The following is a 25,642-nucleotide window of genomic DNA, read 5'->3' as shown; positions in this document are numbered from 1 at the left end:
TCAATCATCTGGTCAAGACCTTTAATTTTAGATAGGGCTAGAGAAGGGAAATTAGTGGTTAAACTAAAAAATCCCAGACTCTAGATTCAAATCCCTTTTCAAAACAAAACAAAACTAAACTAACAAAGAAAAACACATCAACTCTCTTATAAACAGAATAAAACATACTGATTACTCCGAGCAAACCTCAAGCTGGCTGGAAAGGTTTGTATATTCATTTTCTATCACTAGTGCACAAACACAGATAACACAGCTGGTCACAGAAACCGAGTCTCATTGTTTTTAAGACTCCCCTCAACAAAATAATGTCAAATCAAAAGAGAAGCGCCCCTCCCAAACAAACAAAAACACACATTAAGCAGATTTTGAGATTTATTAAAATAAAGTATTAGCAAACAATATGCAAAAACAAAGTTCTTAAAAGAGTTATGGCTTTGAAAAGCACAATATAGTAAAACCTAATACGTATTTTTAAGTATCAAAATGATAACAGAATTGAAGCATGTTGCTATAATTTCATTTTCTACAACATAAACAGAAAGAGAACAAGGACAAGTAAGAAGCAGACCTATAGTGCAGCCATTGGTTTGGTCTTTATTATCCTCATATGAAGTATCTTTTTAAGAGAACACTGGCAGGATTACATATACATATACCCACTTTTCATGATTACAATCCTACTCAATTTTAATATAAGCGACTTTCAAAATGCAACTTTAACCAACCACGTTGAAAAGAAATGCACTGGCCCAACTATTATCTTCAAGAGTCCCTACAGTTAAAATACTTTATGAATAAATCAAAGCAACATCATCTTCAATGGTATTAGACTATTATAAAAGATTTCTGACTCTAATAAAAGATTTCTTCTTTATTTGGGATTGTTTGGCCTCACTGGAGTTTTGTTATAGCTAACACACCAGCTAGTATTAAGAAGGCACTATCTATCGATGGGGTAAAAACAAACAAAAAAAACTACCTCTACACAAAAATTCAAACTTTTAAAAAACAGTATCCTCAAATAAATCCTTAAAGGACCATGGTTTACAACAATTTAAAATTTTAAGAATTTTAAGAACTGAATTATTTGAATGAGAACCAAACAAACCTTTTTCACTCTGTCATAAATAACAGAAGAATCCTGCTCTGAGACTGGATCTTTTCAATAAAACAACTCATCACTTGTTTTACAGCAATTACTACCAGCAAATATTACAGCATAAGCTCTTCTTTAAAAAAAAAAAAATTGATACTTAATCCTTCTCATTGGTTTCTGTAAATCATCCAATTTTAAAGTAACACTTCAATTACAATAATTCATTTTAAAAGAGAAGTTTCTATTATGAAAAATCCAATATAACAAAGGCTTGACAAATACTCTTACCTCTTGTAATTAGGACATGCTAAACTGTAATCCAGTGAACTGCAAAGAACTGTCCACCTTTCCGTTTAGCAGGTAGAACTGTTTACACAGAAGAAATGCCTCAGATTCTCTCTCCACACATGCATCTTCTATGAGAAGGAAACCTCCTCAGGGTCCCACCTGTGTTAGTGAGGAAAACGCTACTCTCTGAGGGAGACAGGCATCAAACCTGAGATTACCACCCAAGAAATGCTGTGCTAGTATCTGAAGAAATGTCCATAAACCAATACTTAGGAAAACTCCCACCAATAAAAATCACCAAAAACTTCTAAAACCATCAGGCTATCTACTTTTGCTTATTTGATGGGTATAATGAGGACACATTCATAATTCCTACCAGAGAGATTTAAGTAAGAATCTATTATAATAAGATAAGGAAAAGCTCTGAGCCTCTTCTAAGTTCCAAAATTTTAATTATCACTAGAAGTTAAATTTAACAATTATAAAAAGATGTTTCATTCTTCAGAAAATATAAAAGATATTAATATATTTTAAGTGGGAGAGTTATAATGACCTAAAGTAACATTAAGCAAGCAACCAGAAAAAGTACAAAGAAACGGATCTAAACTGGAATATTAGATGCTCTCTGCAACGCAAGTACAACACTCAAACAGGTACTATCAAACTTGAATTAAGAGGTTCTCTGTTACTGGCATGATTTCACTTTTGCATAAACTTTCTCCTTTAAATATGACAGGGGAACTGTTTCTTCCAGGTACTCTAAGGTAATACTGAAGGTTATATAATGTGAGCCCCAGTCCTTATCTTGACAATAGACTTCAGATCTAAATACTTACTGATCATTTTCCATCCTAAAGGAATGTCTTACTCTCAAATGTTATGAAAAGTATAAAATAGCTATACTCTCTTTTCATACTGTTAGGTATAACTTACTGAACTATCTAGTAATCTTACTGTGGATTTCACCTCAGAAACCCAGCCAATTCTATTACCATAGTTTACTTACATAACAAGAGAATGGAAAAAATGATTTATACTCTGTTGTATACATCTGACATTTAGATCGATGTTTTCTTTAAATTTTCTCTAAAGAAAAAAAGTTCACTTCAGTAGATCAATAACATGCCTACTAGTTTATATTCCATAACTTAAGCCAGGTAATTATGTAGAGATATAGTAGTCAAATGCACCTCTTAATTCTGTTGTTTTTTTTTTCCAGTCAGTATATTTTTGTTGCTTTAATACATTACTGAGATTAATTTTGATTCTATTCCTCTTTTTTGCATTTACCAAACTGGTTGTAGTTTTATTATTCCCAGACTCTGTCTTTTCAGTTGGCATATATTTATATGTTGTAATGCTATAAAATAAGATTATTCTGGGTGTGATGATGCTTTCATAAATTTGACTATAAACCATTCTGGAGATTAAATAAAAACTTAAAATTGTAATTTTATAAAATGGTTTCTTTCAGAGGTAATTTTCTCATTGGTAAAATTTTAGTTTTTTTAATCTCACTGGCTAATTTTTATTTTCCATCCATTCCTGTACTGAGCATCCTCAAGAATTACAGGATCAGCTGGACTGAATGAAGTTTTCATGTAAAACCCAGGGGTGTGGAGTTAACAGCTTTTAGGAAATACAACAGGCTGCTACTTTTCCATGAAACTCTTATCAGTTAATAGCTTCAGTACTGTCATTCATGAGACAACACCTTAGAGAAAACACAGAAAAAGCCAATCACATAAAATCTTGCTAACTCTAAAGGTTGCTATATGAATAAAAACAATTTTTAATTAACTCAGTTGAAAGCATCAATAAAAACAAGAGTTTCCATCAGTTCAGGCCCACTGATGCTGATTACATGCATATGCCAGTCATGCTAGGTGGTTTTTCTACAAATGTATTTCAAAGATTGTGCCATGAACCTGGCCAAGTTTACAATGATGTAAATAGCTAAGTTCTATCACTAAGCAAATAATCCTCTTTTGTGTGGCTGACACAGTTCTGGAAGACTGAGAATGCATGTCGTATAAAACTGATGTTTAAGGCTCAGGTTACTGTCAAGAGATTTTAACTTAGCAAAGGACTGAGAGCTGAAACATGAATGGCACTGCATCTGAGAAAACTAAAACCATCCATTGGCTGCACTTTATAAAAGCAGTAAATAATGTTATGGAAAACAAAAAACTGCATTCTCCTTTCCTCAAAAATGCATTTTTTTCCTCATAGAAGCAGAAAGGGCAAAGAAGAAAGTCTAATGAAACTAACATTTTAAAAAGAAGATGGACATGGCTCCATGTATTTTTAAAAGACACTGGAAAATAAGCTTCTTCTAGTAAGTAAATTAGGTGATTTTCCCCCCCAAAGTAACATCTTTGTTCTTCATGCCATAACTAAGTGTCCACTGTACTGTTTCTTAGGAAAAGAGGTTATGAGTCCTTCACTCAAAGCCCTTACGTATGGCTGATTAAAAGAATATTTTAGAGTTTTTGTGTCTTTCCTCCCTAAGGATTGTTGAGACTAGCATCCACATAGGTTCTTAAAAAAATGGAAGAGCATGCATGGTAACTGAGAGAACAGTCTGTATTCTTTGATATGTGAATGTTTTCAAACCAGCTAGATCAATAACCACTGCTGACTGATTCATACATCAGATAGGTGGCCTCATTGTTGGGGCCAGACTGAAGAGGCTCCTATGATTATAAGACACAGGTTCCTGCATGAGAGACTGATGTAAGTTAACAGCAATGGGATTAAGTAGATTTTCCAATATTAATATCATCCATAAAACTGCAGGGAATTAAAAAGAAACCTTAAATTGGAGCTACAGGATAACAGTCTAATAAGCTAGGTTGAAAATACAACAAAAGCTAGAAAAAGAATAACTTTCTATAACTGTAATCTATAAACTGCAGTGTTTAATACAAAAGGGGTACCAAGGAAGCAAGGATGAGCACTTAAGTCCAAGTCACTAGAGTGTGTTTCACAAAGGTTACACTAAAAACTGTCACCCATCAAAGTGCAAAATAAAAGATTAATGCATGTCAAAATTAGAGTTCTTGGCCAAAAGCAGCAAACACAGCTGAACAAGGCCATGCGCGCACTGTCACCAGCTATGAAGCAGAATTCACGACCGAAGTGAGTAAATGACATATAATGGAGATCTGCTGTTCGCAGTATCTTTTTTTAAAAAAGGAAAAGTTTTACAAAAGATATACTGAATGGAGTCACAACACACTGACGACATTTAGCTGTATTAAATGTAAGTTTTATGATGTCATTAGAAAATTATCACTCGGCTTTTATTGAACACTACTTGTTAGAGCAGTGCATAGTGTTCCTTCAGATAAAAGACTTTTTATAGTTTCTTTTAAGTCCCTACCATATGCTTTTATAAAACAATGATATATACTTTTTTAAAGTTGGTGGGACTAAGAAACTGGTAAAAGCACAGTTCTTCAGAATCAAGGCTAAAACGGAAGACTTTCATTGGACACCCTTTTATACTATTAAAATTTTTTATCATGTGATGTATTACTTTTCCAAAAAAAATTTCACAAATAAAAAAACTGTTGGGACAATAAGGCAAAAGTACGTTCCAGTTTAAGATCAATGCCAAACTTTTGAACCGGGGCACAATACTTACTCTGCACCTTTCACAACACTTTTGAGAGTTAATCACATGAACATGAATACAAACAAATGTTGATTCATCATAAAAACAAATGTATTGGTCACAATTATGTAGAAAAAGAATAAGCTGTAAAATCTGTTTTCCATGTAAGCTCACAGTATCTGTACTGGAAGTTTCCCTAAAATTAAAACAAGTCCACTAATAATATAACTGAGAATGAATAGTTCTGCACTATGAAACAGAAGAAATGGGGTTTAGCGGGGAGCCCATCTGTGTAAGGACTTTATCTAGCCACTGAAGAGGCCCATGAAGATGAATCTCAATCCAACATGGGGTGCTGGTAACATCTTGCCGGTGATACTCTGCTCCCCAGCCCTATGAAAATGAACAGATAAAACAACAAGCCATTTTTTAAATCATTAACCAGTCTAAACCAATTTCCACACACTAACAAAAAATAAACTTTAACATTAGAGATATACAAAATGTAACCTGAAAGAAAAACTCTCAAAACCAATCTTAGTATTCACCATGGAATTAAAAGCAAAACAACAGCTGCATCATCATAACAACATGTAATCCCTTAACAGAAATCCTGGAGGCAAGATACGTTCCAGAATTCTTTTTTTTTTTAATTTTTAGAAAGTTAGTAATGGTGCAATATCTCATAATTAAAACATTAACAATTCTGCAATGAGCTACAGTCTCTCTTTAATGGATAAATAAAAACTATATGTAGCCTCATGTAAGTTCGCATCAGATTTTGTTAACAAAAAATTTTAATTTTTAGGTTTTTTTTTAAACATCAGATAAGGCACTGTAAAACTGATCAAATGCATGCACATGTAGTTAAAGTGGCAGTGATATATCATCATCCTCTAAGACGGGACACTACTGGGATGAACTGAGCTGCACCACTGTAGCCTAAAACTCCAAAGAATAAAACAGAATTTTTCACTTTTATTTGCTGGATGTATTAAGTTCTCTGCTTTACTGCTTACAGTAGTCCTTGCCTAGGAAAATCAAGTGGGGTGTGATGAGGATGGAGTGGGGAACTAGATTAAACATGCAAAGCCATGTTTCTATAACAAGGAAGGGAAATGCCTTCAGGGCTACTGATAAACTGCTGCAACAAAAAGGCCTTTAACAAGCAGCAAGGAACACTGGGCTGTGGGACTGTGGACCAGAAAGAAAAAATCCCACACAGAGCATTTGACAATTACTCTTCTTTGGCTAAATCCTTAAGGAACAAGTGGATACATTACAGGTTGCTAAAAGAGATCACTAAAATTCTTTCTAAATTTTGCTCATGAATGATCATTTGCAATGCCAATAAAATCAGGCCAAGAGCAAATGATAAATTCGAAAAGTTCTTTCAATTTTGCAAATCCTTAATAACAGAGCTTAAAACAAGGAAAAATACTTTTATTATGGTGATGAATTCTTTAAGTCAACCTAAGGGATCTAGTAATAATTGAAATTGCTGAAAGTTAAGGAACTTAAAAAGCAGTTTTAATATTAAATACTTCTTAGCAATTTAGCTAAAATTTAACTGAAATTCTTTATAAACTCAGCCCCTATTCAATACCAATATCAAGCATTTTATTATAATGTCTGAATTATAAAATAAAATCACAGACCAATCATGTGGTTTAAGTTATAAAGTTAAGAATTTTCTTTAGAAACCAGTTGAATCAGGTCAGAAGTAATTACTATCTTTCATTTAACACAGACTTTTAAAAATTATAACCTACAGACATATAATACATATGTTATATGTTACAGTGACTCAAATTAAGCTACAGGTCTCAACCCACTCACCTTGACAAAACTCATTCGAATGGTACACATTTTGGTGAGCTCGTATACTGCCTCAAATCCATGGTTGACAGACTGAGCCAGAAGCTGAGCAAACTCCTGATTGTTAAAAATTTTGAGGCTGCAGCTGCTGGGAATCTTACAGACAGTGGTAGGATGAAAGCCATGATGAAAGTTGCAGTTCCTACTCTGAACAAATATGCTGCTGTCACTGAGGCACTCTGCATATACCTCTCCACCAACATAGTACAGATGAACACCTTAAAAATACAGGAATTACAAGAGTCAACTTAACAAAGCAGTATAATAAAACTGAAGAGGGTGCATGAGGTACAGACAAAATAGCTACTATAGAGCAAGTCTTCAAACAAACTACCACTAGATGGCCTTATGTTGCTGAAGATAGTCGAGGCTAATGACTGCCTGAATATTCATGTGAAGGACTAATGCTGAAGCTGAAATTCCAATACTTTGGCCACCCGATGTGAAGATCTAACTCATTGAAAAAGACCCTGACGCTGGGAAAGACTGAAGGCAGGAGGAGAAGGAGATGACAGGGGATGAGATGGTTGGATGGCATCACCAACTCGATGGACATGAGTCTGAGCAGGCTCTAGGAGTTGGTGATAGACAGGGAAGCCTGTTGCAAACAGTCCGACACGACTGAGCGACTGAACTGAACTGAGTGTCTGCTTAAATCTAAAATGATTAAGCCTCAAGTTGGCAGCATATTAGGCTATCAGTTCTCAGAGTTGCTTTTTTCCCCCCTTTTCCAACAATCTTTCATTATCTCTATGAGAGAAACAATGACCAAAAAAATCCCCCAAGAAGGCACCTTATGATGAGTCTTTCAAAGAAATGTTCAGTGCTATCAACTATCATGAATAGTTGGTTGGCAAAAGAGTTGTGCACTCTTTTTGCTAATGGAAGGGTTTGCACCATTGACAAAAAAAAGAAAGCAAGCTAAGTCATATAATTTCAGGTTACAGGAAGAGTCTTTAAATGGCAGATTTACTTTATTTTCCTTTAAAAAATGTTTTCGATATTTTAAAAAATATATAAATAATATATGAATGTTCACTATTTAAAAGTTCAAACTATATAGCTAAAGCTTAAGTTGTTCCCAACTTTTCACTACTGCATGTAGTAAAAAGACCATTGTAGTACATATGTGTGATTCACAGACTGGTATCAGGCTATGACATTAAAAAGTATGTTCTGTTTCTGAGCAAATAAAAATGGACCCCTGGAAGAAAGGCTCCTAGAACTATATACTGGGGAAAAAAAAGGTAAAATGAGTCTAGTATTTAAGAATTCACCAAGCTTTCTCTTAAATTATCCTACTGTAGAATGGAAAAATCAATGCATAGAAGTGGGGCATTTTTACCTAAAAAATCATAGCAAGTTAATAGTTCAGTCAGAAAAGAATGGAAACTTTCTTTCCAATTTATTTTTGGACACAGCATTTTTCTGAGTCTCTTCTGTAAGAAATCACATTACAATTAAAGTTATTTACTTTTTGTTCCTAAGACCTTCTCAGGTCAAAGCAGCAAAAAGTGGAAAGTAGTAAAAACAAAACTTCAAAGACAGGCAAACAGCCCTTCCTGGGACAGGTTTCCTCTCTGACCACTTAAGGCATGAGACAATTTCACTGCAATGTGAAAAGTTCCTTGTCTGTTGTGGCAACTGTCTTGGAGGATGACTTATAAATAGAACCCTGTTACCTGAATTTAAAAGGTGGGCAGAGTGGTAGCGAAACGTCATTCAAACTGGATTTCCTACCAGTAACCCTGTTTCTCCATCATAATGGAAATTCTTACAAGTCATCTCAACCCAAAATATTCCACAAAGATCATAATTCAAAAATTTTAATCCTTCACTAGCATTCATATATTTTACAAATATTTCTTGTGTATATACTATGAGCCAGGCATTGTTCTAATTACTAAAGATACTGTTATGAACAATGCAAATTTCTGTCTAGCTTGTATTTCAGTTAAGATTGAAAATGAAAAAACATAGAATAGTATGGTTTCAGATCCTAAGTACTATGAAGAAAAATAGGCAGGATAAAGAAAAGAAGTCTGAGTACATCTCTACTTAATACATTCTTCTGTATCTGCAACCTGGGGCAAGACCAGGCCTTAAGCTTCTTTGTATGCCCTTACATAATGCAGAGTACATAGCAAGCACAACAAACAACTGAATTCAACTGAATGGAGGAAAATTACAAAATTACCTTTTCCAATATGTCGCCTAGTGTTTTCAATTGTTGAATTACGATTAACATTTGACAACAATCCCAAGCAGAATCTACTTTTGTTATTCGAAGGATCTGTGAATCCATCTACTAACACACTAGTAGAAGATGCATGAAAAGCTTCCCCAACACGATTGTTTAATTCATAATAGACAATTGAACACCAATGTTTGGGCTCTTCATAGGCGACAGGCTGAACATCTGTGAACAAACCAGACACAAAAACAATGTTTAATGATTATCAGAAACTCAAGACTATTTTGGTGTTTCCTTTAACCCAACTCAAGCACTATATTAAAAAGAAAATTTTCAGATATTTCACTGACGTCTCATTGTTGGCTTTCGGTCTGTATCAAAAAAACAAACAACAGATGTGCTTTTTTTTTAAAAAGATTTTTTTGATATGGACCATTTTAAAAGTCTTTATTGCATTTGTTACAATGAAATTTTTATTGAATTTGTTGCTTCTGTTGCTGTTATGTTTTGATTTTTGGCCAGGGGGCATATGGGGTCTTAGCTCCCTGACCAGGGATCGAACCCACCCTCCCTGCATCAGAAGGTGAAATTTTAACCACTGGACTGCCAGGAAATTCCCCAGAAACGCTTTGACCATAAAAGTTTTTTTAAAAATTATACATATACAAGGATGGGCAACATCACATTTTAAGTTGCTTTTCAAGCAGAATCGAATCCAGGTTTAAATTTGAGATGATAAAAGCTCTGTTTCAACAAACTGAAAAACAACTATACCAGCATTTGTAAAATTATTTTAAACAAAAATTTGGACTAAAAAATTAAGGCTATTAGCAAACTAGGAATAGAGGGTAATTTCTTCAACTTGATATAAAGAACATTTATAAAAAACTTCCAGCTAATGTCATACTTAAGGGTGAAAAACTAGAAGTTTTTCTGCTAAGATCAGTAACAAGGCAAGGATGTGCTCACCACTCCCTTTCAACAGTATATTGGAAATCCCAGCTAATGCAGTAAGAGAAAAGAAAATAAAAGTTATATGGATTGAGAAGGAAGACATAAAACTGTCTTTGTTCACAAATGACAAGATTATCTATGCAAAAAATCTGAAATGATTGACAGAAAACCTCCTAGAACTGATAAGCAATTATAGGAAAGTTGTAGGATAGAAGGTTAATATACAAAAGTCAATCACTTTTCTATACCAGCAACAAGCAAGTAGAATTTGAAATAAAATTCATTATCATTCATAGCAGCACTCAAACAATGAAATATTTAGGTAAAAAACAAACAAAACAAGTAAGATATACATATTGAAACTATGAAATTCTAAATAAAGAATTCAAAGAAGGAACTAAATAAGTAGAGAGACAGTCTATGATCATGTGCAGGAAGCCTCAGTTCTCCCCACCATGACTTAAGAGTGAATGAAATCCCAATAAAAACTTCAGCAAATCATCTTGTAAACTGATCCTGAAGTTTACATGGAAAGGCAAAAGACCCAGAAGAGCCAACACAATACTGAAAACCAAACCAAGAAGACTAACACCATCCAACTTAAAAACTGGCTATAAAACTATAGTAGACACTCTATTAAAATCATCTCAAAAATAGATCACAGAGATATGATATAAAACTATAAAACTCAAGAAAACAGAGGAGAAAATATAGATGACCTTGAATATGGTAATGACTTTTTAGATACAATACCAAGGCATGATCATTGAAGAAATAATTGATAGGCTAGATTTCATTAAAAATTAAAAACTTCTACTGTTCAAGACACTGTCAACAGAATGAGAAGACAAGCCATAGAATAGGAGAATATATTTGTAAAGACAAGTCCTAGTAAAGGACTGTTGCACAAAGAACTCTTAAAACTCAATAAGAAAATGAATAAGCCAATGAGAAAAACTGGTCAAAGATATGAACAGACACCTCACTGAAGAAGATATACATAAAAGCAAATAAGCATATAAAAAGATGCTCCACATTGTATGTCACCAGGGAAATGCAAATCAAAATAGCAAGGAGATACTACTGCATTAGAATTACCAAAACCATTAGAATTGCCAAATCCAAAACACTGACAATCCCAAATGCTGGTGAAGATGGGGAGCAATAGAAACTCTCATTCACTGCTGGCGAGAATGTAAAATGGTACAGCCACTTGGGAAGACAATCTGTTGACTTCTTACAAAGCAACAAACTCTTAATCCAGCAAATGTGTTTCGCACTATTTGCCTGAAGGAGTAAAAAACTTAGGTCCACACAAAAACTTCAGAGAGATGTTTACAGAAACTGTTTATAATGGCTGCAACTTGGAAGCAACCAAGATATTCTTCAATATGTGAATGGATAAATAAACTGCAGTACACCAAACAACCAAATATTATTCAGCACGAAAAAGAAATGCACTATCAAGCCATGAAAAGACATGGAGGGGAAGGACTTAGGTGCATATGACTAAGTGAAGAAAAGGCTACATACTATAAGATTCCAATTATAAGACAGTCTGGAAAAGGCAAAACTATAGAGACAATAAAAAGATCAGTGGTTGCCAGGGGCTAGGAAAGAGGGAGAATGAACAGGCAGAGCACAGAGGATTTTTAAAGCAGTGAAATTATTCTATATGATACTATAAAGGATGGATACATGTCATTATTCATTTGTTACAACTCAAGGAATGTATAATACCAGGAATGAATCCTAATGTAAATTATACATTTGGGGTGATAGTGATGTATCAATGTAGGTTCATAGATTGTAATAAATGTATCACTCTGGTGCAGGTAGTGGGGGAAGCTGTACATGTGTAGGGGGAAAGGGTATGTGGGAACTCTACTTTTCACTCAAATTTGCTGTGAATCTAAAAAATAGTTTAAAAAAAAAGGAAGGAAAGAAAAATCACAACCAAATGAGTGTCCTTTGGGTAAAAGGTGGTACACATTTGAAGCTTTAAATGCCAGAACAGTGTATGGAGAAAGCTTTGTATAAAATATAAAACACTGGCCAAATTCTTACCAGTATTAAAAATCAATAATTCCTAATGGACGCAATGGATGGAAGAGACACATAGAAGCTCTGCATCCAGCACTAGTAGAGTGTCTGTCTTGGAGCTGATATCAGAAAGAGAAGTCATGAATTGTCAGTTTTCTTTCAAGAAAGGCAGAAATTTTTTAAAAAGTCCAAGAAAAACGTTAAGAGTAAGTCACACTGACTATGTAGACACCACAAAAGAGTTGGCTGACTTTTAAAACTCAGTTTTAATTATTCAACTGCAAAGAATTCAGATGAGGAGGTACAGGAAAAAAAAGTGAGGACCTATAAAGCAAAGTTCTAAGAGCTCAGATTTTAAAGAAATTTATATGAAAGATGGAACAAGGAGGGACTCATAATCAAACACACATATAGATGAGTAGCAGGAAGTTATAACAGTGTCATGAAAGACTAGAGCCAAGATAAGCAAAACAAAAAAGACAATTTTGGTTAGAATGAAAAGAAGAAAATCAAAAGCTCTGCAACTCTGCTCAAGGCAAAGGACATCTTGTTAACTGGTGATTCATGGCATTGCAATTTAACTCTAATTTCCCAACTGAGAAGAAACTCTGGTGAAAAAAAACGTCTAGGAGGGTGGGAAGACTTGAGTGCCAGGTTCTTCTAAAGGGACTCAGTTGTTTGGCTAAGAAACTATAATCCAAGAAATATTTAACATACATCACTACTAAACTGCACTCTCTGATCTCTGGAGAATCAAAAGAAAGAAGGAAAATGATAGATGGGGTAAACATACTCCAAATTTTTAGAAAGAAGATGATAATACCATTTTGGGGGAATTACCTGATGCTGTATATATACTAAGATCATCATAAATACAGTCAAATTCAATCAACATACTAATAACTCCTATGTATTTATTATCTCTTTATTTTACAAATGGAGAGATTTAGGCTTAGATATATTTTAAAAGCCACTCTAAGCTGCAAAGCAAATAAGTAGAGATGCAGGAATTCAAATCCAGAAATTCATGTTCTGAGACAGTTTGCTCTAAATGAAGGTAGATACTATGAATATTAAGTAAATTAATATGACAAAATTCCTAGATAAATTCTAATCCTGAAAAAGCCAAGGTATTATTTAAACATTAACAAGATTATTATTAGGGGGCCTGAAATTTATTCTTAGGAATGCGGGGCTTATGGGACATACAGTCATCCCATATCATCACAAACACTATACAATACACACAAGGACACCATTATTTCAAGAAACTAAAGTGGCAATACCTTACTTCATGTAAACTTGTGACAAATTAAGAAGTTTAAGGTCTCAAAACAAAATGACTTTAAAAACCATAATTGAGATACCACTTCATACCCATTAGGATACTATTATCAAAAGAAAAAAGAAAATAACAAATGTTGGCAAAAATATGGAGAAATTGGAAATCCACTGCATTGCTGGTGAAAATGTAATGATGTAGCCACTGTGGAAAACAGTTTGGCAGTTCCTCAAAAAAGCTAAACAGAATTACCATAAAACCTAGCAATTCTACTCCCAGGTATATAATACCAAATGAATTAAAAAACAGAGACTCAAACAGAAACCTGTATACCAATGTTTTTAGCAGTATTGTTCAGAATAGCCAAAAGGTGTAAACAAACCAAATGTTCATGAACTGATAAATGGATAAACAAAACATGGTATATGCTTACAACAGAATACTTCTCAGCCTTAAAAAGGAATGAAATTCTAATACATGCTACAACCTGGATAAACCTTAAAAATATTATGCTAAGTGAAATAAGCTAGACTCAAAGGGACAAACATTATATGATTCCACTTAGATGCAGTCGCTAGAATAAGCAAATTCAGAAGACAGGTGGCTCAGGGGTAAAGAATCTGCCTGTAAATGCAGGCAACTGTAGTTTTTAATTTAAAAAAAAATTAAGTCTTTTTCATCAGTTTTATTGAGATACAAATGACATCAGCACTGTATAAGTTTAAGATACACAACATAATGATTTGCCGTATATACATCCTGAAATGATTATCACAATAAGTTTAATGAACATCCATCAAACCATGCATGTGTGCTCAGTCGTGTCTGACTCTCTGCGACCGCATAGACTGTAGCCCACCAGGCTCCTCTGTCCATGGGATTTCCCAGGCAAAAATACTGGAGTGGGTTTGCCATCTCCTTTTCCAGGGAATCTTCCTGACCCAGGGATCAAAACTGTGGTCTCCTGCGCCTCCTGCACCGGCAGGCAGATTCTTTACCATTGAGCCACCTGGGAGGTCCTCCATCAACTCATATAGACACAAAATTAAAAAAGCAGGAAAAAAAAAACATTTTCCTTGTGATGAGACCTCTTAGGATTTACTCTCTTTACAACTTCATATATAACACACAGAAGTGTTAATTACATTTATCATGTTGTACATTATGTCACTTGTACTTATTTATCTCATAGCTGGAAGTTTGTGCCTTTTGACAGCCTTCATCCAGTCAATTTTATTTCTATCAATGAAGAATCCAAACACAAAATTTAAAAAAAATTCCACTCACTGAGGAATAAATTTAAAAAGAAAATAAGTAAAAGACTTATACTGAAGTTGAAGGCCTAAACAAATGGAGAGTACAGAGTACAATCCATGTCCGTATACTAGAAGATGAAGGCTTATCTCCCCAAATTGATTTAAAGATTCAAAGTGACCTCTATCAAAATCCAAGGAGGAATTTTTTTGAGGGGGACAGAAATTGAAAAACTGATACTAAAATGATATGGAAACAGGCAAAGAATGTAGAATTGCTAAACAATTTTCAAAAAGAACAAAATTGGAGGACTAACACTTCCTGTTTTCAAAACTTACTGTAAAATTTTAGTAATCAAGACTGTAAGGGCAAGATATACAGATCAATAACAAAATTTAGCATCCTGAAATAAAACCTTACATTTACAGTCAACTGATTCCTGTAAGAGAAGCCAACATGATACTCTTATCAATAAACAGTGCTTGAATCAACTTGGTATCTACTTGAACAAAGATGACTTTAGACTATTACCATACAAAAAGCTTAACTCAAAATGAATCACAGACCTAAATATAAGAGCTAAAGAACTGCTAGGAGAAAACACAGAAGAGTAATTTTTATGACCCTGGGACAAAGGTTTTTTAGATGCAACACCAAAAGCATAATCCAGGGGGAAAAAAAACCTGATAATTTCATCAAAATGAAAAACTTTTGTGCTTCAGAGGAGCATTAATTAATGAGATGAAAAGACAATCCACAAAGTGAGAGAAAATATTTGCAAATCATATGCCTGATAAAGGACTTCTGTCCAAAATATATACAGAACTCTTACAACTCAATAATAAGACAAACAACTCAATTTTAAAAAAAGGCAAAAGATTTAAATAAACCAAAGAAGATATATGAATGGCTAGGTACATTGAAAATGTTCAAAATCATTCCTCAGTAGGGAAATGCAAATTAAAACAAAGGAGACTCCACTTTATACCCAAGAGAATAACTACAAACAAAAAGAGAAACAATAACAAGTGTCAGAAGGGTAGGAGAAACTAGCACACTCATATGGTACTCATAAAAATGGTACTACCATTTATAGTTGTTTGGCGGTTTCTCTTAAATACTTATATTTACCATATGACTCAGAAAAATAAAAACAAAGACTTAGTATTTGCAAACATTCATAACAGCACTGTTCATGCTAGCAAAAAACTACAAACAATTCAAATGTTTATCAACTGATAAATGGGTAAACCAAATGTGGTGTTTCCATACAATGAAATACTATTCAGCAGTGAAAAAGAATAAAGTATTGATACATGGTACAAAATTGATGAATCTTGAAGACTACACATTCTGTGATTCTATTTATATGAAATGAGAGAAGGCAAATCTACAGGTACAAAAAACAGATTAGATGATTTCTGGAGCTGGGGGTATGACAGAATAGATTGCAAACAGGCATATGGGATATTTTTAAAGCATTGTAAAACTGTTCTAAAACTAGATCATGGTAATGGTGTAAAATTTTATACATTTTTTAAAAATCATTGAATCATATACTTAAAATGGATACATTAATGGCATATAAACTATAACTCAATAAAGCTGGCTTCTAAAAGTGGATGAGAAGTGTTTTTTTTTTTTAAAAAAAAAAGCAAAAACAACAAAATAAGCATTGTACTTCTTACCTCTGCTGGATATACTGGGCATAATCTGAGGAATCATATTATTGCTTGTATCCATGGGCTGGGAATTATCTTGACCCATCTGATCATCCGGTGGCATATAGGCAGGAGGAGGAGTATCAGCTAACAGGAAGAAAATAAAACAAGTTAGAGTCCCAAAAGAATAGTTAAAATCTTCACTTTGCTCAAAATTAAATCTAAATGCATCAGAAAATTCTTAAAAGATTGCCAGTAGTATTCATTACTGAAAATCACAGACACACAAAAATGCAGGATGCTACCTCCCTTAGCCACCAGAAACCTACTACAAGTCCACATGAATTTGGTCCAATCCAGCATAGTAACATCACTGCTAAAATTCACTACAATAGAATTTAAGGTCATGAATTTTGCCTTTATTTGCTTAGAATCATATGCTCAGAGAAACTGCAACTACTGCAAGTCAATCTGAAGGCCGTAGATTATCCTCATTCAGATATCTACAGAGACATTCTTAAATTATCAAGATCATCACACACTGTATTGTTATTTAAAACTGGAAAATAAAACCATGCTCTTTCAAAATTTGCCAACTACACTAACAGCAGCTATCTAATTCTTTTGCGATGTCTTACAATGGCATTATGTCCTATTAAATGGCTCTAAGGAAACACAGTGAACTACAAAATCTTTTTTGAGTTAAAACATTTCTGGCTGCAAACCTTTACAAAAGCTATAGCTATACTTCTTTGTCTCAGTAACAATAAATACTGAACATATATCTGAATATATAACTTGTCTTTTACCTCAAGGTTTATACAAGATGTATTTTGGGACAGAGCTACCAATCAGCACTGACTGTAGTACAAAGGATGAAAATTAGTTTTTGAAAAGACACCTAACAGCAAATTAAACAGTTGGAACTTAAATTCTTTTCAAAAAACAAAACTTCATCAATTGGTACTTCACTGCAATAGAGAAACCACTAAGTATACACTTACATATGACTGCCTGCAATAGTAGGCATTCCAGTATTTCTAATGATTTAACCATTCAAGACATGCATGCCATTAATAAAATTTAGCCTCTTCAAAATCTGCTTATGATCCTTCTCCAGGCAAATCAGTGCATCAGTTATCTAATTAAAGATAACTGGAGTTCATTTTAACCTACCAAAGTATAAAATGATTTGACAAGCAATGTAGCAAAGTTAAAAGAGCACAGACTTTAGAGTCAGAGAAACCTGGGCCTGAACCCCCACTTATTAGCTATGTGACCTTAAGTAAGGTACTTAAACTCTTGGGGTTAATACCAGCTTCATTTTCCATCTGTAAAATAACAATAATATCTATCTCACATGGGTATTCTGAAGATTAAGTTTAATGTGATATCTTTCATCACAGTATTAGTTATATAAAAGGCACTTGATAAATGGTATTTGGTAGTAAAAACTTTATGAAAATATTTAACTTAAGTCAAATATAGCTACTTCCTTTGTTGCTTTGATAGAACTTAATTGTAATGCCTAGTGGCATATATAGATTTAGTCATTTGGTCCAATACACGGCCAACTGATATCTAACAACACTTTGTTTCCAGATTATCTACTTTCCTTCACATTCATCAGACAGAGTCATTTTCTGTCTTTCTGTATTTGATAAGCTTTTACTACATTCTGCCTTTACTGTATATAGGACTCCTCTCTATGAAATCATTCAAGTTAACACCATTGGGCTTCAAACTCTCCATCTGCACTGGCAACCACTTAACATATAGGTATATCTACATAGTTAGCAGTAAATGTATTTATACGTTGCTGTAATTTCATCTATTTAGTTAACAAATATTTACTGGAGGATCTACTGCATATTAGACTCTGACGTAGGTACTGGAGATGTAGCAATAAACAAAACATGCTATGAAATCCCTTTTTTCATGGAGTTTACAGACAAGATGGGAGGGGGAAGAGGCAGATTATAAGTAAAGACAAAATATACTACACTGGACTGTAATACATGCCATAGAGAAAGATCAAGCAATGAGATAGGGAAGGTGGGTTGGAGGAGTGAGTGCAACTTTTAAATTTTATCTACCTTATTGTCACTGTTCTTAAAGGGTAATCGCCAATCTCCCCCAAATTGTGTTTGCTTTTTTAAAAACTTCCATTTATGTAAACTGAAAAAATAAAAACAGTTCACCCACTTTCCTCAACTGGTTTTTCACCACCTCTGGCAAACACCAGAGGAGGCTGTCCTCTGTATCTATGAGCCTAGCTGTTTTTTTTAAGTCCACATGTAACGGAGATCATAACGTATTTGTCTTTCTCAGTCTTATTTCACTTAACATAAAGCTGTCAAGATTCATCCATGTTGTCACAGATGGCAAGATCTCATTCTTTTCTGTGGCTGGATAATATTTGTGTGTGTGTGTGTGTTTATCATATCTTCTTTATCCATAAACGAACACTTGGGCTGCTTCCAAATCATGGCAACTATAAATAAAGTCACAATAAACATGAGAGGGGTGATATCTTCCTGAGTTAGTTTTCTTTGGATAAGTATCTAAAAGTAGAATTGCAGAAGCATATGGCAGTTCTATTTTTTATTTTTTGAGGAAATTCTATACTGTTTTCAAAACTGGCCACACTAATTTTCATTCTAATAGTGCATAAGAATTCCCTTTCCTCCAAATCCTCTCCAACACTTGTTATTTCCACCTTTCTGATAAACAGTCACTGTAATAAAGTATTAGTCTTAGGCGCTCAGTTGTGTTCGACTCTTTGCGACCTCACGGACTTGTAGCCCACCAGGCTCCTCTGTCCATGGGATTCTCTAGGCAAAAATACTGGAGTGGGTTGCCATTTCCTCCTCCAGGGGACCTTCCCAACTGTACATAAAAGAGACTTCAATAATGTGCATTACAGGATACCCCAGGTTAACCTGTTATAGGAAACTGCCTCTTGAGTCTTTGAATTCTATAACGATTCTATACCTCTGATTGGCCGATTGCTTGTTTATTTAGGTTTTAAGGTGAATGACCTGGGGATATTTGTTTCCATCAACCCGACTGCGAATCCAGAGGCACCGCTGAAATGTCTACTTTTCTTGCTATCCTCAGAAGAGACTGGTGCACATCTACTCTACGATTCTCATTCTTTTCAGCTTACAATACAAATAAGGGTAAGGTAATCTCTCACTGTGGTTTTGACCTGCATTTCCCTGACAATTAATGATGTAGAGCATCTTTTCATGTATCTATTGGCCAACAGTATGTCTTCTTTGGATAATTATCTATCCAGCTCTCCCACCCATTTTTTAACAGATTTTTTTTTCCCCACTGTGTCCTATGAGTTCCTATAAATTCTGGAATATTAGCCCCTTATCAGATACATCATTTGCAAAATTTTCTTTCTTTCAGTAGGCTGCCCTTTTATTTTATTGATGGTTTCCCTTGCTGTGCAGAAATGCTTTAGTCTGATGTAGTTTCACTTCTTTGCTTTTGTTGCTTTTGCTTTTAGTGTCAGAATTTAAAAAAATCATCAGCAAGGCCTAGGTTAAGGAGCTTACTACATATATTTTCTTCTAGGAGTTTTATGATTTGAGGTCTTACATTGAACTCTATCTGAGTTAATTTTTGTGTGTGGTGTAAGACAATGGTCCAATTTCATCCTTTTGCATGTGGCTGTCCAGTTTTACCAACATATTTATGGAAGAGACTGTCCTTCCCCCTTGTACATTCATGGCTCCTCTGTCGTAAATTAATTGACAAATTTTGCTTGAGTTTATTTCTCGACACTCTGTTCCATGATCTATGTGTTTGTTTGTATGCCAATATTATATTACTTTTATTATTACAACTTTATAATACAGTTTGAAAACAGGGAGTATGATGCCTTCAGCTTTGTCCTTCTTTCTGAAAACTGCTTTGGCTATTCTGGGTCGTTTGCGGTTCCATACACATTTTAGGACTATTATATTTTCTGAAAAATATACCTACTTGCATTTTTAAACATATGGTGCTTGGCAAAATAAAATTCAAAACTCTTCTAGAAATCAAACAATTACCAAAGAATAGTCAAAAATAGTAAGTTCTTGGCATATTAACAGTTGACCTAGAGGATCAGCAGTATTAGAACAAATGCTAATTCTTAGGAGTTATTTTTTGTATCAATAAAATAAATTCTTACCTGGGAGCTGAAATGGACTTCCTGGTCCAGAACTTGCTGGAGAGTTGGGATATGTACTGCTAGCAGGGGAAGGAGGGTAGGGACTATTTGGAGATAAGGGAAAAGGAGTGTTGTTGGGCTGATGGAAAGAATCAGGAAACGTTGCATTTTGTGGCATGTGTGGTTCATTGTGGCTTAAGTTTCTAAACTGAACCAGAAGGCTGTGGTGTGGATTGAATTCATTATGACGAGGCACTAATACTGGAGGTAAGACTGAAAGACAAAAATCAAAAGTTTTCTGTCAGCAATGACTAAAACAACTCATACACATGAAGGGACAGATAAGAAAGGATTAAGGGAAGACTGTAAACCAATTAAAACAATTTACTTTTAGGAAGGGCTGCTTTGTAGAACCCTGAATGTGTATTTACATAATAATTAAACCAAACAGTCTCTAAGCATTCAGCCTATATAAAATACTCTAGAAGACAGAATACCCAAGCAGAGAAGATATTCCTTTTATTCTCTAAGAGAGTAAGCATATTTAAGAGCAACCATAATTACAACAAAGGGAATAAAGCTAATGTTTTACAAAAACTATAATTGGTATATAACCCCAACCCTTTAAAAACTATGAATCACCATATTGTACACCTGAAACTTAATATAATATTATATGTCAATGATACCAAAAAAAGAAAAAAAAGGCAAATATGCCATCATCTCCTTAGATGTTACTGCTGTTGGTCTCGCTTTATCTGTATGAAACAGGGAACACATCCTAAACCATGTGGGCCAAAGCATCATCCCTTAGTGTGCAGTCCAGGTATCTGTTTCTACTTCTCTGCATGTTTTGCTCTTTACCGTCCATGACTGTAATTTTCATAAGGTGCTCATACGAATCTGAAATAAAATAGTGGGCTAATATAACTTTAAAATTTTTAATTAAAAAATAGACAAAAACAGCCATAATACAGAGAATTTAATGCACTGAGAGTTCAACAGGGGTAAGAATTCCCAGCTAGCTAGCAAGGAGTCAAACAAAATACTGTGGAAAAGACAACATCTGATTGGACCTTAAAGAACAGGAAGTATTTCACATGGAAGTGTTGGGGTGGAGAGTGTCAAGGGTGTAGAGGAGGAGCTGGAAAGATACAAGAAAGGACAGTCAGAGGGCTAAGCACTAAACTGGGAGGTAAGACTAGAGAATAAAGTTGAAATCAGCTATGCCTAGGTCCTGAAAGCCTCCATGTTTCCAATTTTGAACATTTCTTCTTTCTTTATTTGAGAGATCTTGTATTTTATGTTCTACAGTAAAGTTTCCCCAATTGAAAACAGTAACAATTCCTAGATAGAAGTCTTCCACTCAAAATGATTTTTTCTAAACACAACCGTAACAAAAATATACACAAGTATAAACAGTTTTAAACTGGGCTTCCCTTGTGGCTCAGCTGGTAAAGAATCCACCTGCAATGCAGGAGACCTGGGTTCAATCCCTGGGCTGGGAAGATCCCCTGGAGAAGGGAAAGGCTACCCACTCTAGTATTCTGGCCTGGGGTGTTCCATGGACTGTATAGTCCATGGGTCACAAAGAGTCGGACACAACTGAGCGACTTTCACTTAACAGTTCTAAAGACACATTTTTTTAACAGATCCACTTTATTCAAACATTCAATTTCTCTAAAACCTCAAGTGATCAATAACATCTGACCACCTTTCCCAAGAGGAAACTGTAAAATCTCATTTCTCTAAACTCTTAAGGTACTAACACATCTCTTTCATAATTTTTTTGTATTTATCAGTATAATTTCACTTTCAAAAATTTCCCTTTGACTCTAACATCGAGTCAGAGTGAAAGAGTAAAACATCTAGTGAAATATATAGTGAAACATTTAGTTTCACTAAAACTGTTTAGTGAAAGTGCTCAGTCATGTCCAACTCTTTGAGACCCCTATACAGTCCATGGAATTCTCCAAGTCAGAACACTGAAGTGGGTAGCCTTTCCCTTCTCCAGGGGATCTGCCCAAGTTAGCAGTGACAAAAGATAAAATTAAACTATTTTAAAATTAACTAGGCTGTATCTCTCTTCCCTGAAGTAGGGATGAAACTAAGGAATCTGAAGCTCTGTAATTTGTATTGTTTATCTCTTTTCATTTTACTGAATTAGCATTGTGACTATGTAGTTAATATCTGAATATGACTGCTTTTTTCTATGTATTACTAACTGCTGTTTCCCTTACAAAATGATGGGTAGCTGCCACTGGACAGTAGGACATGAGACACTGAGAATGTCTATGTTCAGCTCTCTAGCAATCTGAAAGACTTAGTGAAATAACTATTTCGGAATTCACTCCAGTAAGGATTTTTTTGGGACAGAACTAAAGTCACTAATTTCTCTTTAACTTGTATATTATCTATATACATACTTTTTTAAGAAATTACTTTCATTCAAAATTAATAATAATACACTGATAGTTTAAAAAGATAGATGCTACAAGAGATTATAAACAAAAAGAACAATTTCTAAGCCTCCTACCAAACTGCTTCCAGAAACAACAAATTTAAACTCTCATCCATTTCCTCTAACATACACTTTGTGCCCTACTAAATAATAACGCTTACAGTGCTGTTACTGTTTTGTCAAGACATTATCTGTAGACTTACTTTTATGGCAAATGAAGTAGATTTCTTAAATCATTCTATTCCCCATTCTCTTCCTAATAAAGTCACATAAAAATTTGGTTAACTCAATATCCTGTGTTTATGATAGTTTATATATTTTATAAACTACATAAATACAATTCATTGCTGAGCCAAATTTGTATTATATTTTCTCTTAAACAATGTTTTTTTTAATAATTATTGCCTTGGTCTTTCATTTGCTTAATCTTAAGTTTGTACCACTAATTTCCCAAAGTCCAACAGATCTAATAAATTCCTACCAGTACTATTTTTCAGGTGCCACAAATAAACAATCTATTGGTTCAATTTTCTCCCCTGGATCCTCCATAGTTTGCTATTTAAGTCCCCTACAAATTCAAGGTCTTTAGACTTCCTCTTCTTTTCTCTCCAGTTGGATCCCATTTCCTGGACCTCTTTCTCTATTAGTTTACTAAAGAAGGATGTAAGGAAGATAAATTTTGAGCCGTTGCCTATATGAAAGTAACCTGTCTTATGTTTATCTACAGACAAATTCCAGAATAACCTTTTTCTCTCTGAATGTATGGTGCACCACTTTACTTTTTTCTAGAATCCAAAACTGCATTGAAAAATCCAGTGTTCTCATTTCCAGTCTTTTCTATGTGCCCTATCTTTTTCACTCTGGGAGTTCTAAAAATCTTTTTATCCATGATATGCTAAAATTTCACGTATGGGTCTTTTTTCTGTCTCTTTTTCTGGTTACTCAATCATTGGGCCCATTCAATTTTCAGTTCTGGGAATTGTTCTAATAGTATTTCTTTCATAATTTTCTCTTTCCCATTATCTCCAATGCTTCAAGAATGTATTATTTTATAGAAATGTTTAATTTGAAACTTATCCTGAGCCAGTTAATGTTTTATCTAAGCACTTTTCACACATTAACTCATCTAATTCTCATAACTCACCTGAGGTAAGTATTATTATTCCCATTTTACAGATGAGGAAACAAATTCACAGACAGGTTAATTAATTTGCCTATGGTCATTTTGATAGTACTAGTGAAGTTAGTATCCAAATCCAGAGAATCTGGTTCAAGAAAGTAATCTTAACCATTGGATAACACTATTAAGTGTTGAATCACTGAGGCTGGCTCTCTATTTTTCTTTTATCACTTTTCAACTATTTTCTACTCTTTTTTTCCAATTTTGCAATATTTTCTTGCTCCACTACATATTAACTATGTGATCTTTTATAAGTTGTTGTTTTTTAGTTACCACATTGTGTCTGACTCTTTCTGCGACCCCATGGACTATACAGCCTGTCAGGTTCCTCTGTTCATAGAATTTCCTAGACAAAAATACTGAAGTGGGTTGCCCTTTCCCTCTCCAGGGGATCTTCCCAACCCAGGGATTGAACCTATGTTTCCTGAATTGGCAGGCAGATTCTTTACCACCGGGCCATCAGGGAAGCCCCTTTTATAAGTTACTTTTCTATTAACTTTTTGTTTCCTTATCTGTAACTTACGGGTAAACTTAAGAGTATCATAAAATGTTCATACCATTTTCAAACCCATGAAGGAATAACCTCATAGGATTAGGAAAGTGTTTCGTCCTTGCCATTGTTCAGTCGCTAAGTCCTCTCTGAAGTTCTGCGACACTGTGGACCTCAGTACATCAGGCTCCTCTGCCCTCCACTATATCTCCCAGAGTTTGCTCAAATTCAAGTCCATTGAGCTGATGATGCTATCTAACCCTCTCATCTTCTGCTACCCTCTTCTTTTGCCTTCAATCTTTCCCAGCATCAGGGTCTTTTCAAATGAGTCAGCTCTTTTCAGCAAGGGGCCGAAGTATTGGAGCTTCAGCTTCAGTTCTTTCAATGAATGTTCAGGGTTGATTTCCTTTAGGATTGACTGGTTTGATCTCCTTGCAGTCCAAAGGACTCTCAAGAGTCTTCTCCAGCACCACAGTTCCAAAACATCAACTCTTTGGCACTCAGCCTTCTTTATGGTCCAACTCTCACATCCATACACAACTACTGGAAAAACCATAGTTTTGATTATATGGACCTTTGTAGGCAAAGTGATGTTTCTGCTTTTTAATATGCTGTCTAGGTTGGTCATAGCTTTCCTCCCAAGGAGCAAGCATCTTTTAATTTCATGGCTGCAGTCACCATCTGTGGTGATTATGGAACCCAAGAAAATAAAATTTGTCACTGTTTCCATTTTTTCCCCTTCTACTGGCCATGAAGTGATAGGACCAGATGCCATGATCTTATATATATATATATATATATATATTTTTTTTTTTTAATGTTGAGTTTTAAGCCAGCTTTTTACTCTCCTCTTTCACTCTCATCAATAGGCTCATTAGTTCCTCTTTGCTTTCTGCCACTAGAATGGTATTATCCATATATCTGAAGTGTTGATATTTCTCCCAGCAATCTTGATTCTAGCTTGTGATTCATCCAGCTGGCATTTCACATGATGTACTCTGCAGAGAAGTTAAATAAGCAGGGTGATAATATACAGCCTTGTCATACTCCTTTCCAAATTTGGAACCAGTTCAT

General features: G+C 34.5%; 1 protein-coding gene across 2 annotated transcripts in view; it reads right to left on the bottom strand.

The window, feature by feature from the left end:
* Positions 1-359: 359 nt before the first annotated feature.
* SMAD5 (SMAD family member 5) overlaps positions 360-25,642 on the bottom strand; it is a 57,518-nt gene continuing 32,235 nt past the window's right edge. The window contains exons 3-8 of one of the 2 annotated variants that reach the window (XM_065918590.1): positions 21,302-21,340; positions 20,459-20,710; positions 16,297-16,416; positions 9,079-9,300; positions 6,843-7,099; positions 360-5,396 (exon numbers count right to left, since the gene is read on the bottom strand). In XM_065918590.1, the coding sequence (XP_065774662.1) occupies positions 5,253-5,396; positions 6,843-7,099; positions 9,079-9,300; positions 16,297-16,416; positions 20,459-20,710; positions 21,302-21,340 (1,034 nt within the window). In that variant the 3' untranslated portion in view covers positions 360-5,252. The remainder of the gene's footprint in view (positions 5,397-6,842; positions 7,100-9,078; positions 9,301-16,296; positions 16,417-20,458; positions 20,711-21,301; positions 21,341-25,642) is intronic. The other variant, XM_065918591.1, reaches the window with a different exon arrangement.

The sequence above is a fragment of the Muntiacus reevesi genome, chromosome 1, assembly GCF_963930625.1.
Source record: "Muntiacus reevesi chromosome 1, mMunRee1.1, whole genome shotgun sequence".
Lineage (NCBI taxonomy): Eukaryota > Metazoa > Chordata > Mammalia > Artiodactyla > Cervidae > Muntiacus > Muntiacus reevesi.
Note: the sequence above shows the minus strand (reverse complement) of the source record. Positions and strands in the feature narration are given on the sequence as shown.